At 38.8% G+C, this 15,583-nt stretch overlaps 1 protein-coding gene across 2 annotated transcripts in view; it reads right to left on the reverse strand.

Annotated features, from left to right (window-relative positions):
• The window catches only part of arhgef12a (Rho guanine nucleotide exchange factor (GEF) 12a), a 63,412-nt gene that overhangs the window by 15,992 nt on the left and 31,837 nt on the right, over positions 1–15,583 (reverse strand). For both annotated transcript variants that reach the window (XM_079824457.1, XM_079824456.1), the window contains 23 exons: positions 15,248–15,297; positions 14,995–15,052; positions 14,742–14,914; positions 14,491–14,565; positions 13,950–14,060; positions 13,383–13,490; positions 13,112–13,240; positions 12,931–13,029; positions 12,740–12,850; positions 11,382–11,480; positions 10,880–10,922; positions 9,741–9,846; positions 9,510–9,635; positions 8,880–8,912; positions 8,176–8,293; positions 7,460–7,559; positions 5,803–6,018; positions 5,576–5,711; positions 4,515–4,550; positions 922–1,064; positions 630–776; positions 464–549; positions 231–356 (listed from right to left, as the gene is read on the reverse strand). In XM_079824457.1, coding sequence (XP_079680583.1) covers positions 231–356; positions 464–549; positions 630–776; positions 922–1,064; positions 4,515–4,550; positions 5,576–5,711; positions 5,803–6,018; positions 7,460–7,559; positions 8,176–8,293; positions 8,880–8,912; positions 9,510–9,635; positions 9,741–9,846; positions 10,880–10,922; positions 11,382–11,480; positions 12,740–12,850; positions 12,931–13,029; positions 13,112–13,240; positions 13,383–13,490; positions 13,950–14,060; positions 14,491–14,565; positions 14,742–14,914; positions 14,995–15,052; positions 15,248–15,297 — 2,429 coding nt within the window. The remainder of the gene's footprint in view (positions 1–230; positions 357–463; positions 550–629; positions 777–921; positions 1,065–4,514; positions 4,551–5,575; positions 5,712–5,802; positions 6,019–7,459; positions 7,560–8,175; positions 8,294–8,879; positions 8,913–9,509; positions 9,636–9,740; positions 9,847–10,879; positions 10,923–11,381; positions 11,481–12,739; positions 12,851–12,930; positions 13,030–13,111; positions 13,241–13,382; positions 13,491–13,949; positions 14,061–14,490; positions 14,566–14,741; positions 14,915–14,994; positions 15,053–15,247; positions 15,298–15,583) is intronic.

The raw sequence follows: 15,583 nt of genomic DNA on the forward strand, positions 1-15,583 counted from the left end.
ACCACAGTCATAACTGATCGGTGTGTGTGTGTGTATGTGTAATATATATATATATATATATACACATACACATACATTATAAATAAATAACTCTAATTAATAATAAATATAACACAATAAATAAATAACAATAATTATAACAAATTTTAGATTATTATAAAACAGTGAACAAATATTTGCATAATTCGCAGCTCTTGTGGCCTTGCGGCCAGTAAGGAGTCTTGACCCACCTGCATGAAGGAGGTGAAACGCTGGTCCTTCTTCTGCCGGGATTTGATGAGCTCCAGGGCGAAGGGCTGGTTACTGCAGAAAGTGCCCACTGCTTGCTTGATCTTCTCCTCCTCTCCACCACTGAACTAGAAAACAGCAAGCCAGAGGATGTGTGAGTGGGAGTCTGTCAGGTATCACACAGAGAAGACCTACTACAATGGCCACAGTGTACAAGCAAAACACAAGGCCTTACCCAAGACAGCAACTCATCTCCTATGTGGTCGATGACCGACAACTCATTCTTCTTGCGTATCGCTGTCATTTGATCCGCTATTCTCACTGAAATTTAAAAGAACAGATGCCACGATGAGACACATGTGGTGATTTATCTGAAGAAAATATATTGGAAGAAGACATACTGTGCAATTGGATGATTTCTTCCAAGTTGGTGAATATGTTCTTGATGTCAGCAGGGGGCAGTATGTTTTCTCGGGTGAGTTTCTGGTAGAAGACACTGTCTAGGACCTTCAGCATGCGTACATGGGCTCGCTCCGTGTGGAACAGTTCTGAGAGCATCAGAGGGTTACTTAAAAAAGCTTTAACACCACAACAGCTACGACCACCTCTAACAGAATACTTTGTGCATATTAAACCTACAGATCTAAAGCGCACCTGCCTGATTCATGTAGTGAAAAATGAACAAGATCGTACCATTAATGACTTCTTGTCTCTTGATCTCGTGGGGTGTCAGGCCAGCTAAAACATCACGCCCAACCAGCTGCTGCCAGTTTGGAGGATCTACATCCGAGTAAACATCACTCCCCTGATCATCCTCACTCTGCAGCTCCTCAAACCTGGGAGGGAGGAGATGGTACATACATTTACTCTCATTAAGCTCAGAGTGTATCTCTATCTAAATGTGAAGTTGGTGCAAAATAAGAGGGCATACAGACAGGAAGAGGGATAACACCAGTGGTTGAATTGAAAAAAATAAAAATTAAGGGGTTTTGAACTGATTTCACTAGTGTTCGCAATCGAGAAAAACTGTAATATATGGGAATGGAAAAGGCCCCCCGAGTCGGACTCGGGTCTCCCGAAGATGAACCACGATGCATGTCTGCCAAGGAGGTGATCGGATCCGAGGCTAGTCATTTTTATCAATATCATTCCATTTTTGCTGTGTTTATTTTATTTCAATAAAATAAATCTTTTTTTATGGAATAACCGTTCTATGAAAGCAATAAGCCCTGTGAAGCCGTGGTTTACAGTTAGAACAACAGGGTTTTTTCCGCTCCGCGTCCAGCCTATCTAGGCTACCTGTTCTAAATACAATGTAAATCATGGCATCTCGAGGCTTATTGCTTTAATATATTAGATTAAAATGACAATTGTTTTAACTTTTTCAGCACTCCAAAGCTCTAACAATGGATGGTAAAGACGAAAATGAATGATTGCATCCTTACTCTCTCTTTCTCCTTCTCTCTCTCCCTCTCTCTCACACACACACACACACACACACACGTCTGGGGAATGTCTTTAAACACAATAAGTTTTATATAATAGACAACATTATTAATCTAAAAAGGGGGGGGGGGGTTACAGAGGGCAGAGGTGGACAGTAACTAAGTACATTTACTTGAGTACTGTACTTAAGTACACTTTTTGAGTATCTGTACTTTACTGGAGTATTATTTTTTAGGGATACTTTTACTTTAACTTCACTACATTTGAAAGACAAATATCGTACTTTTTACTCCACTACATTTCTATCAAGGTCCTCAAACTCGAAAGTCATTTCTGTAGCAGCTTTAAAAGTCAGTGGATGATTTTTTTCTTCTTTAAAAGTTTTTATTTTATTTTATTATTTTGCAGACAGCCTATCAGTAATAACTCTGGTATAGGGTCATGTGAAGTTTCCCAAAAAATTTTTTTTACACTGATCAGTTTACAGCAAAATGGAAGAAGACGGTTCCTTAGCACAGTGTGTGCACCCATGGCTATACTTAAAAAGTATGCTTCAGTTTTCTCAAAAGATTAAAGATTAGTTTAGTTGGCATACACTTTGATGCATGTCTCATAAAATGTTAAAACATTTAAATGTCTGGGAGAAAGAGAAGAGTAAACAGTTGGGAGAATATTGTATGCGTATCAGTGTATAGCAGGGGTGTCAAAGTCAAATGGACGGAGGGCCAAATAAAAAATTTAGCTACAAGCCGAGGGCCGGACTCTTCGAATGTTCATTGAAAAATTTTTAAATGACGCATATAGTCTAGTGAACCTAATTGAACCTACTGAAAACCTAACAAATATATTCCAATATGATCAGATAAATAAAGCAATATTTTCTTATGGCTCTGTCAGTAATCTTTAATTTTCAACAGACACAAAAGACAAATTTCCTTTATATAAAAATCCCCATAACATGAACATTAAATGAAAGAAACCGGTATTCAAGGCACCATCAGTAGCCTATATTTTCTATTTTAGCAAAAGTGGGCTAAATTTACTTCAAAGAAAAAAACAATAATAGCAATTTTCTATCATCCACTCAACTGAAATATTTTTAAAATATAATTGGATTGAAATACAATAAAATAAAGTGCAAAAATCTATTAATCAAAAACAACACTTTGTTTAAGGAGAAGTAACATGCAGTGAAAACAAATATTAAACTTTAACTTTTAAACTTGAACTGAGTAAAAACTCTAAATATGTGATTGCACAGTAATGTTCACTTGTTTGAGGTTGATACTTGGTGGTGTCCCATCTTTTCCACAAGTTCATCAATGTTCGGGGTAAGGCTCTGAGCTGAGGAAATCCTCAGAATTGAGTGGAGGTGTTCAGCAGTAAGTCGACTTCTGTGTGATGTTTTGTTCAGGTTCATCAAAGAAAACAGTTGTTCACACAGGTATGTGCTGCCAAACATAGACAACGTTTGAGCAGCCTGGATGCGCAGCTGGGGCATTGTGTCGGGGAGGAAACGGGCGAACTCCGCAGCACCCACTGCCGCATATTTTGCCCTCAGTGCATCATTGCATTGGAGGTCAATCAACTCCATTTGGAGGTTTGGTGGTGAGCTTTCCACGTCAAAAGCAAATGGGTTACCGAGCAGTTCCAACCTGCTTTTTTGTGCTTCAAAGTCAGCAAATCGGCGTCGAAAGTCAGCGGCAAGCATACCTATTTTATCAGCCAACTGTGCGCTCGGGAACGCACTGGTAGAGTGCTTCTCTTTCATGGTCTGGCAGCTGGGAAAGTGGCTCAAATTTTCTTTCCGCATCTGCGTCTCCCACAGAGTCAGTTTGGTTTTAAATGCCTTCACTGTACTGTACATATCAGAGATGACATGATCCCGACCCTGCAGCTGCAAGTTCATTGCATTCAGATGACTCGTAATGTCACACAGAAAAGCCATTTCACACAGAAACATTTCGTCTCGGAGTTGTGTTGTGTCTTTCCCTTTGCTTTGGTATCTGAAAGTTAATTTTACTGTGATGCTGACGACTGCTGTGCCAATAAATATTGAAATGAAGCAGCCTACTGCTCGGTGCGTTACCGTTGCATTTTGGGAAATGTAGTATTGGTGCGTGTAAAAGATCTGCGGGCTGCCGGCTTGCTGCGGTCTGCGGGCCGGTTCTAATAATAAATCAAGATCATCCCAGGGGCCGTAAAAAACCTTCTCGCGGGCCGGATGTGGCCCGCGGGCCTTGACTCTGACATATGTGGTGTATAGGGTCCATGCATTCAGCCTTAAAGTGACAGAAGTTTTGTAAAGAGCGTTGTAACTTTTATACAAGAAATTGAACATTTCAATACTTGTATAAAAGTTACAACGCTCTATACAAATGTAAAGAAATTAGTTTAAGGTATTCGTATGCTAGCATGTCGGATGGAGCATCACTGACTGGCTTAAACCACCTTGACATTGTGCATTTATACAACAATAATAAAATAATGCATTGACATAAAAAAGGAAATTTACTTTTGATACTTAAGTACTTTTAAAAACAAATACTTCTGTACTTTTACTTAAGTAAAAATCTGTTTTTAGAACTTTCACTTGTAACGGAGTAATATTTGACCAGTAGTACTTTTACTTTTACTCAAGTAATAGAGTTGTGTACTTTGTCCACCTCTGACAGAGGGGATGCTTTTTGTCTTTTTTTTTCAACAAGGGGGATGGCCCCCCTCAACTCGAGCCCTGGATAACACTATATTCTAATTGTCAATTGTCGCTTTATTATGGTTCTTCCGGTTAGGATACAGTGTAAAGAGTGATGTGGGTGACAGCAGCCAGTGACCAGTACCTTCTACTCAGTTTAGGTGTGCCCACATCAAGGAGTCTGGAAAACAATACACATACATGCCCACTTCAATGACACAAAGTGACAGCTCTGATATTAAAATCTAAAATATGTTATGATAAAAGTAATGTTATGGCTAATAACCAATACATTTCTGAAAATCCTGGTGTCAAAATAAATTAAAAATAAGACATCAACCTAAAAATCAAACTAAAACAAGTGAATTTAAGCATCACATATAATGCACAGCAGAGTAAGAAAAAGGGATATTCATTTTAAGATTGAATACATATCTAGTATTTAAAAGGAATCTATAATGCCCCCTCCTTTTGAAAAGCACATTGTGCTCGGATTGGACGGTTGTACCAGAGTGTTGTGATTGGTCAACCACTTTGAGCTACCACTCCCATAACCGCAAGTTTCATCACTACTAACATAACTCAATCGGGCCTTTGCGTATCCTTTGGGCGGGAATTTTTTTTATTAGGAATATTGTGACCTGTACATACTCTGAAGAAAACTAAAGACCATAATCAAGGCGTCTCAGGGAGTTCAGAAACAGTGCGCACTGATGTAGAGAATAAATCCTGATGGAGTGGACTTTGTGCTTCAAAACTTTACAGACCTTTTTCATGCTCAAACAGCAACATCATACACTAAAGAAAGTTAAAAATGTAAAAAATAATAATAAACGGAGCAATTCAAAGAGGGTCCTCGTACCATTTGTGCTCAGCCCTAATAATGGGACCCCTTTAAAAGATTAACTTTAGATAAGTGGCAAATGTATTCAAACGTTAAAAATAGTGGAAAAGAACATGCACAAATAAATATCCAATACCAGCTTCAAAAATGTAGTGATGGAAGAAGCACTGCTTACTTTCGAGCAAAATCACGCAAAACTGTGCCGATATCTACTGAAATGGCTGGACTTCACCCATGAAATTTTGCTGAGCAATGGTAAATGTGATGCATGTTAAGTGACTATATTAGGAATTATGTTAGAAATAAGTCTGAAATAATGAAGAAACAGATATTATTTCCTGCATAAGCTTTTAAGTATGTACCGGTCTCCATCTTTGTCTTCCTCTAGCTGGTCCATGTTGTATGGGAGGTAGTCACAGGGTGGGTAGATGCTGTCCAGCACATCTCCAGACTGCACCCCATCACTGAGCCGGGGAACCACCGCGGACGGGCTCATATCTGAGAACACAGAAGAGGCAGTCTCAGACAGCAGCCCAGGATATGAAACGAACAATCACTCAGACGAATTAAATGGCGATGCTGTACTCACTAAACTCTGGTTCCCTGACAGAGGAGTCTATCGGTGAGCCGTAAGGGGCGCTGAAGAGAGGAGAGCCCATCAAACCCGGGCTCTGTAGGAGCTCCGAGCCCTCACTCGACTGACTGCCACGCAGACGTCCACCCTCCATTAGGTCTGAGCCGCCCATCGCTGGCTGAGACATCTGCTTTTGAGGCCTTTGCTTGATGTTGTCCCCGGCCCTCCCAGCTGCTCAAAACACACACCAAACAAGATTCAGCATCAATATGAATCTTTCACCACCCAGAGGAAGGAAAGCAAAATGAGAGCAGGTCTTCTGCGTTTAGAGATTGCCAGGAATTGCAAGTTTTTGGGCCTAGTAGTAACTATACCACTGTTAAAAAGTTTGTTTTTAGTTTAGATTTTTTAATGTTTTTGAAAATCACTTGGGCTCAACAAGGCTGCCTTTATTTGATTAAAATAAATATGATGGCAAAGCTGAATTTTCATCGGCCATTACTCCAGTCTTCAATGTCACATGATCTTTCTCGGAATAATTCTAATATGCTGATTTGGTGCTCAAGAAAGATTTTTAAACTGTTAAAAACAGTTGTGCTGCTTAAGTTAAAGTTCAAAAGAACAGCATTTATTTGAAATAGATGTAGCTGTAAGAATGTGCAGATTGTAGGTGTAAAAATGGTCTATTAAATGTGAAATGGCAGATATTAAAATTAAAGTTTTTCAACTTTGTGTAAATGCGCTAAAAACTAAAAGCATTTGCTTTGAGTGAACTTAAGCATTATGACATTATAAATGTAGAATTTTAAATATGGATATTCCCAAAGAGTCCCAACTAATATGTTACTAACATTTCTGTGTTCTTATTTTAGTTTAATTCAATTTATCCGTGTAGCTTGAAAATATTAAAACAAACAAATGTAGACAGATTTTAACATGTTAACGTGTTGAATAAAAAACTAAGATGCCCGTTTTTAATTAAATAATATAAAGGGCAGTTATGTGCCTGGAAAACAATGTATATGTCCGGTACATTTTTATCAAACCAGCCATTAGTTAATAGACAAAAAAAAAGTTAATTGGTGGTTGATTGCCCCTTTTTACAAGATGTAAAATAAGTCTCTGATGTCCCCAGAGTGTGTATGTGAAGTTTTAGCTCAAAATAACCGACATATAATTTTTTATAGCATGTTAAAATTGTCACTTTTTGAGGGTGAGCAAAAACGTGCCTTTTTTGTGTCCCTTTAAATGCAAATGAGAATGAAACAGGACTTGTTTAGTTGATGAATTTATGTAGCTGATGTGGAGTTAACTATCTTCAACTCATTGATTAGCATATTCTGTCACGATAATCTCACCCCATTTGTTGTGTGTTCCTGGGGGCAGGATTTATGTAAATTTCAGGGTTAGTGATGTCACTAACCCGGGAGGAAGCTTGTGTAGTCCCTACCAGCCATTTGTTGTAGTCCTTAAAAAGCAATTTCTTAAAAAGAAAATATCTCCCTTTGCTTTGAACTTTGAGTGTTGAAACTTTGCAGATGTTGTTTATGCTCAAACAGCAACATTACACACTAACTTAAATCATAAAAGTGAAATCATAATCAACCACCCTTTTAAGAAAAAAAAAGTGTCTTCAATAGCTGTGGGTTGTAGAAATTTTCGCTAGACTTACATGGTACTGAATCAACACGACTGGGCCACCGGGCGGGAACCCGGATGGGGAAGCGAGGCTTTTTCGGTCTCTCCTCTCCTTCCTTTTCTGTTTTGCTTTTCTGTTCAGGAAGGGTAAAACAACAATCCTCAGGGTAAGGGCTTTGCCATGGAAAGACTGAGAAGATAATTACTCTGTTCCAAAACCTAGTAAACTGCCTAGAGGCGGCATTTCAAGCGCGCTCCGGACACGATGGCAACTTAATTATGCCACCTCCAAAGACATCTTTTAATCGATTTCTAAGACAGCATTGCATATATCATTTTCGGAACAAGCTAAATTAATCAATACATCCAAGATGAGAAAAATGTTCATTATACATAGATTGTGTAGGTCGTATTCATGTATAAAAGTAAAAAGTGATTCCATTGGCTTGACCAAATCTTCCTGTGCAGCAGGATCATAATACTTTCTATTTACATTTTTATTTTATTTTACAGTACATTACTAATATATAATTTTATTTTACAACTATTTTTTAGACCTAATATGTGTGTGTCAAACTATTGTACATAGAGCGTTCCAAAACAGTCAAATGAGTTTCTGATAGGAAGCTCCCTTAGGTATGTATGCTTGTGTATGTATATAGGAAGGCAGCTGAGTAGGTTTTGGAACAAAGTTTATGTGGTTGAAATTTGAAAAGATTTGAGGTGGATGGAAACGGTCCACGCATATACCCTCAGTTTGGAAGGAAGGAAATTAATTCGAACTCGTTTGGACTCCATGTTTCTTTGCTCTTTCCCCCGAACTCCCAGATGCTTCATGTACATGAAGATCACATACTGTATGGTGGTGCTGGAGGAGAAAAAAAAACTCAGTTTTACGGTTGAATTTAACTCTTTTCTCACTCCCTGTCCAAGTTCAGTAACTAGAGCACAGCGTTGAGCATCAAAGTCTTTCAATTCCTAATTTAGATTTGAGTCTCTGAGGGTTGTGTTGCGCCTGTTGAGTGCTGTTGGCTCCATGTGGCCAACTCCTTCTGTTCCACATGACTCCTATCTATTGTGCCTTCTGCCATATGTCACAAAACTCACATGCACACGCGCACGTGTTCCCCATCTATCTTCTCGCATATGTCCTGTACATTCATAAATCATACAAGCTTGTGGTGTTTCCATATGGCATCTCAAATATGTTTGCCTACATTATGGTAAATGAGGACTAGGAAAAGCATGAAGATCAGAAATCTCATTAAGTCGGTCTGTTCTGCAGCATCTTGCATTTGTGTCAAGTGTCAATGCGCTGGCACCCCAGGCTGACAATTTACAAACAAATTCAACGCAACGTCTTTACGCACAATCAAATAAACCTCATCCTTAATGTCTTTATTGTGGATCATTATGGATGAGGTTTGCCGGAGGAAAACATGAAAAAGTCTCACCATTTCTCCTCTTCTGTGGGATGTGAAGTCAACCTGAAAGAGACACACATGTAAGATGGAGGACAGCCATTGAGGAGGCAATCTTGACTATGTGGAGTAGGGATGGTTAATATATTCAATATATATTTTTTGACATTCATGTATTTGCTCTGAAATAGATCAATAAAAAGGTTAAAGCAGACTGGGGGGGTCTGGAGTTATAAAAATGGGGTGCGACAAGGCTATAAGAAAGGGTACAGTCAGCAGATTATGCAAAATAAACTTCTTCAGGTTGATACAAGACCCCACTGCAAAATTATGGCTACTTGCTAGATATGTAAATAATTGAACACAAAATATGAATTTAACATATATATTATATTTGCTATTTTAACATTTATGAATAAATGTTATTGATGATTCAAATTTTAAAGCAATATTAATATTAATATCAATATTAATACTATTAAATAAATAAAATAAAATAAAAATAGTCCAGTGTCATGATCTTAAGAAAACTTAAAAGGCCAAATAAAAAATATACTTTTTAATCTTGTCAGAAAAATCCCTGGAAATATACTGTATCATTACTATTCAATATATCACCCAACCCTAATGTGGAGTGATTTACAGAGTGTATGAGATTCTCACAGAATGTCATCTATCTTGGAGAGGATGTTTTCAGCACATGATCTTTCTCTCTCTAGAGCCAGCTGTTCAGAGTCCAGGCGAGAGAGCGCTACATCAGCCAGGGTCAAACCCATATTGCGCTTCTGCCTGTAAGAGTGGATGCAGTTGTTTTGTAGGTGTTACTGTCAATATGAATGAGAACAATGTGGCATAACAGGTTAGCTATGATGGTGAAATGTCTATATTCCTGACCTGAAGTCCTCCAAGTTTCTCTGAACATCAGGAAGGAGCATTTCCTGCATTGTATGTATATACTGCCTGTGTAATTCCTCAGGAATCAGCTCTGGTCTCCGCCGCTCTGACAACATATACACAAAAATAAGGAGTAATCGTACACGTTTACTGTTTTTAAGTTGATTTAAGAATTCTAGACCCTAACCATCACAGAATTCTTTTCACATTTTTCTATTTTAATCAAAGCATTATCTAGCAAGTTAATTGAGCTATTGTTCCCATGGAGACCCTTAGCTTGACCCTTAATCTAGGCAGCCAGGTTAAGGACAAATCAGACCCATGTACACAATTACTAAGCTATCTAGCTAAATGGGGACAAATGATAGACTATAATTCTTTTTTTTAAATATAAAACTTCAATATAATTGGTTTAGACCAGGGGTGTCCAAACTCGGTCCTGGAGGGCCACTGTCCTGCAGAGTTTAGCTAAAACTTGCCTCAACACACCTGCCTGGAAGTTTCCAGTCTGCCTAGTAAGATCCTGATTAGCTCAGGTGTGTTTAATTGGGGTTGGAGCTAAACTTTGCGGGACAGTGGCCCTCCGGGAGCAGGATTTGGCACCCCTGGTTTAGACTAACCCTAAAAGAAAACTTGTTAGAAATGTATAATGTAAAAAAACAAGCAAACTGTATTTGCATTATAAATCAATTTTCCTATTGAGGACATCCTCGAATGCCCCCATTAAGAAAAATTTTGTCCCCAACCTACAGCTAGGTACATACACAAAAACATTTATCCCAAATACACATTCGAACACAGCCGTTTGTGATCAGTAAACAACAGGAAACAGCTCATTTGGACCATACAGTGGGTAGACATCACTAAACATGTTGTCTCTTCAAGCAATGTCAACATGACACATGGTCAGAGTGACCAAGTGCTTCAGATGCTAAATCCATAATTACATGGAGAGTCAACATGAATCTTAAACAGGATTTGTGCCTTCTGAACAATTGCAGGTTTCCCATCGAGGGTTGAGAAATGATTATGTGGTTGGATGTTGAAATGAACACAGAAGCATAACTGTTGAAACAACACTGCGCGGGTGAGAATGAGTTGTGTGGTTCCATTGAGACGCTAAAATGAACTGTGCTTACCGAGCTCAGTGGAGATGGATTCAGGCACAGCGACCTTCAAATTCTGTTGAACGAAAATAAAAAATTAAAAAGGGGTTTCTGACAAAAGAAGAAGTTTTTTTTTCTTTTTTTCACTAAAATAACAAGGTAACAAAACAGCGGAGCTCTGGGGGAAAAAATATGCACAATTTTCCAAATTAACTACCCATCCATCTGGCAGACAGAGAACAAAGTTTGCTGCAGGGAAGACTAGCACCCACTCACAAACTCACACTGAGTTTGAGAACAACAACATGTGATGACCGTGGAGGTAAAAGGTTGTCTGAGAGAGCGTTTGCTTCCTGACCCTGAGGGTGCTGGGAAAGGAGTAACCCTCCACACACCTCTCGGGACAAAAGGCACGGTTGATCTGGGTGGATCCAGGCTTTTGCCTAAACATGTCCGCAGACCAAATGACACTAAGAAAGCGCAGACAATGACGGGTTAGAGCGAGAATGGATAAGGTGTGAAAAGCTCCACTTACTGCCCCCCGGTCTAGGAAGAACGTCAAGAACTCCATGAAGATGCGCCGCATTTCTTTGGAGTTGGTCTGTTTGTAGAGTTCAGCATACAGGTAGCAGAGCTGTGGAGGGAAGTGGGATTCAATGAGTGAGAACTAGCGAGACAGATTTGTGAAGTTGTTTGACTGATTCAAATTGAAAACATTACTGATAGTTAATACTGATATGTTCACCAATATACACTACGTTAAAAAAAATGTTTTAACCTATTCAGCAGGGATGCATTGAATTGATCAAAAGTGACAGTAAAGACATATATGTCACAAAATATTTCTATTTCAAATAAATGCTGTTCTTTTGAACTACATTCATCGAAGAATCCTGAAAACAAAACCATCATGGTTTCAACATTGATAATAATAAAAATTGATAATCACATTTTTTATGCAGTCTGAATAGGAAGAGACACATGAAAACCTTCATTGGTGGTTTGAAATCCGATTAAATTTAGATTTTTGTAAGTGCATCTTTTTGATTTTTGAGTGGTTTATTTCATCATTCATTGTGCAGCTTGTTAAATCAGAGGTTTTGACATGAAGACTTTGATAGAACATTGCATATGCCATGCGTCCCACGTTTTTTACACTTTTTTCTGTGATGAATGTGAAGATTCGGATCCTCCGTTCATGAAAAGCAAATTGCGAAACATCCATTTGCTAAATTCTTACGTGTGGTGAACCTTATCGATGCGGATGTGCTAGTAAAACATAGAACTAGTATCTTGAAAATTTGGTCTAAAAAAACATATTTAAGAAAAAAACTCAAGAAGGGTTGAACCACTTCAAAACAACTCTATGGGAGTTTTATTGTCCGTCAGGCAATAGTTTTTCCATAAAGGGTTTTCTGCAGGTTTCATCATTCAAATTTTTAATACCATTATGAGTGAAATTTAAGACCTATATCACGCAATAAAAAATGTACAAAGGAAATGCAGAATCACAATTACTTGCAAAGCAAATTTTTTCAAATTTAACAAAGTATCAGTAAACTTGCTCATGCCATAGCTTAATCCCACCAGGATTTTGCAATATATATATATTATATTATATTATATTATATTATATTATATTATATTATATTATATTATATATATATATATATATATATATATATATATATATATATATATATATAATTATATTATATATATTATTATTATTTTTTTTGGTTGCTTTTTTGAGATCACAATGTCTGATTTTGTGGTGGTAATTTCCATAAAATGTGCTAATTTAAGACTTTTTAAGACCCCGCAGAAACGCTGCTCAGAAAAGCATGACCGATACTGCCTTAGCAAGCACTGCTAATTACTGCTGGAACTCACCAGAGGTGCTGGGTCAAACTGGGAGATGACATGGTGCAGGAAGGCGGCAAGATGAGCGGGGCGAGTCTTGAGCAGCTCGATATTCTGGAAACAGCTGCACTGGCCGTTAACCTGGAACACATCCGATCAGTTTAGAGAGTCAGGTGACCAAGATCAGGGTTTCTACACTGAGGGAAAGGAACTGAGAAAACCTGCTCCTGCTCTGTGTCAAAGTCATCATCTTCAGCAGCAATGATCTCTGAAGCCAGGCGGGAGGGTGGGCTCCCTATGGAGGATTGGAAACGAGAATCCTATGGCAGGAAGCAGAGAGGTGTGACAATCGTGCTGATCTGAAATAAGACAGTAAGGTCTATCCAAAGGAATGGTTCTCACCAGTTCAGAGCTGTCCTCAACCTCAGGGGACGGGCAGGAGTTGAGGCTGTCTCTGGGGGTGCTCTTCAGACTGGAACAGTTCGAGTCCCTTTGGCTCTCTGGAGAGGCTGGATAGAACCGGCGCTGGACCTGCACATTGCAGCATACCCAATTAATTACACCACAGGGAAGGAAGGAACAAGGGCCACCGAGTACACTCATGATAAGTGCCACTGTTTAACTGAGATCAGCAAAGATATCTCGAAAGAAATAGTATGCATAGTACACTTACAGGTAATACTGGACTTCCAGTCCAGAAACCATCCGGGCTGAAATCTCCCTTATATTGATCCTCATCCACCCAACAGACATCTTCATTGTTCCTGAGACACAGACCCTCCTAAAACACAGATTTATAGTTAATACATGTGGCATAATTTAATGATATTCATGATATTTTTTAAACAATCATAGTCTTTTAAAAAGTGATCAAGCAATATATTCGTTCAGACCGAAAGAAGTGTATGTTTCCGAAAGAAAACTCAAGACTACAATCAAGGCATTTCAGGGAGTTAAGAAACAGTACGCACTGATATGGAAAATTCTGTATCTCCCTTTGTAGTGGACTTTGTAACTTTGTAGACCTTTTTCATGCTCAAACAGCAACTTTACACATTAAAGAAAGTTGGAAATGTAAAAAAGCATTTTTTTACAAACAGTCTTTTTAGTAAGTTCAAGTTTAAATTTAAAATAAATATGAGTGCGTCTCTAAATTCATATTGGTCAACCACAACACCAAACAGTCTGCTAGTGATGCTTTGAATGTGAAAATCATTGAAACTGTTCAGAAATGTCATACATGTGTAGCCCTGTTGAGCTGGCCCTGCTGATGTGGAATGTGCTTCTTGGCTTCCTGGATGTCCCGTAGTGGTTTGGCTGTAGGAGTTCTGCTGTAGTCCTCCCTTAGTCCCTAAAGAATGAGGAATTTTCATATACTATATAATCAGTCCTCTTACACTCCAGTCAAAAAGCAAAAGACGAGTACAATCTAACAACTGCTCTGACGTTACTCTGCACTCAACGCTTATATTTAGTATATTATAAAGGTCAACTTATATCGCTCTCCAAGAAAATCAGTATGACAGATCTTTGTTTACAAGCACTACGAAGGTGGTAAAACTGCACTGTGTCAAAACATAGTGGGAGGGGCTTAGGTCTGCCCTGTCACTTATCAGCTAAACTGGAGCCTAAATTACCTCACAACAGGAAAGGCCTCATTCTTATCAACTTAAGTCATACTGCAACAATATAGCTCTGTAACTCAACACTTTACGAAGTTGAAAGTAGCCTATGTGTCTACTTTAAACCAGTAGTTTTGAGTCTGATATTTAGATTCTGACCTGTATGTCCTGTTGCTCCTTGTACACCATCCTCTTGTTGTCCATTCTTTGGTTGTGTGAAGCACTGTTCTCTTCCTATGTAGGGTTGGGTTGAGAAACGACAAGGAGGAGCAAATTATAAATCTTGGAGTACGTAATTTAATTGGTGGAGAGATATGAGGAAGTAAACTGACATCAAATAAACACACACAAATGAAAACAACAAAACCAGATTTGAAAACATTTCACTGTTGAGGGTATGGGGTGCTTACCCATGGTACAAGGGGAGAGGAGGTGCGTTCCACTGCATTGTAAGAATTGGGAGATGTAATAAAAGGGTCCCCGAAACACCCCGGTGACCCGAGACCTACGTTTACCTCAGAGAGGGGGATCTGGGGCGACCCGGGAGGTCGGCCTAATACTGTGAGGGCCACATAAGATCCAGCTGTGAAAAACAAATGAATTTGGGTCAGGGGTGGAAACATGAGGCGTCCATCTTTAACTAAGCACACGGTTTATACTCACATTTGATTAAATTCACCACTTCCACATGGTTCGATTGTGTCACCAAGGTCCCGTTCACCTAAAGCAGAGGAGAAAAACATTCAAAATGCATTCAACTCTAACTATAAAAACATTTATATATATGCAAATTCTCCTTCTAGACCGAAACCAACATGAGGTAATTTTCTGACCAGCAGGTGGCAGAATAGACAGATGTAGAATTGCAGAGGTGAAGAGAGAGATTTTAGTAATCTTGTATCTGTAAGTGTCTCACCTTAATGATCCTGTCCCCCGTCTGAACACCTGCACGCATGGCAGCGCCATCTACCAAATGACAGAAGATGATTATGAAGTTTTACAAATTGAAAGTATTATCTAGTGTGGTGGGTGGCTGCCAGAGTGCTGCTACCAGGTTGCTAAAGGGGTTGCTATGTGGTTTTTGTGCTCCATTTTGCAAACGATGAAACCTCAATTTTGTGCATTCATGCATTTACTGTCTCTTACAGACTCGTTGACTTGTAGTGAACTTTTATAAAACTGAGCAATTATGAGTGTATTAGGACACAGTTCCAGAGGACGTTGTACACTGTATATTGCCTTGTATCCTAAA

The sequence above is a fragment of the Gobio gobio genome (genome assembly GCF_949357685.1).
Source record: "Gobio gobio genome assembly, chromosome: 8".
NCBI lineage: Eukaryota > Metazoa > Chordata > Actinopteri > Cypriniformes > Gobionidae > Gobio > Gobio gobio.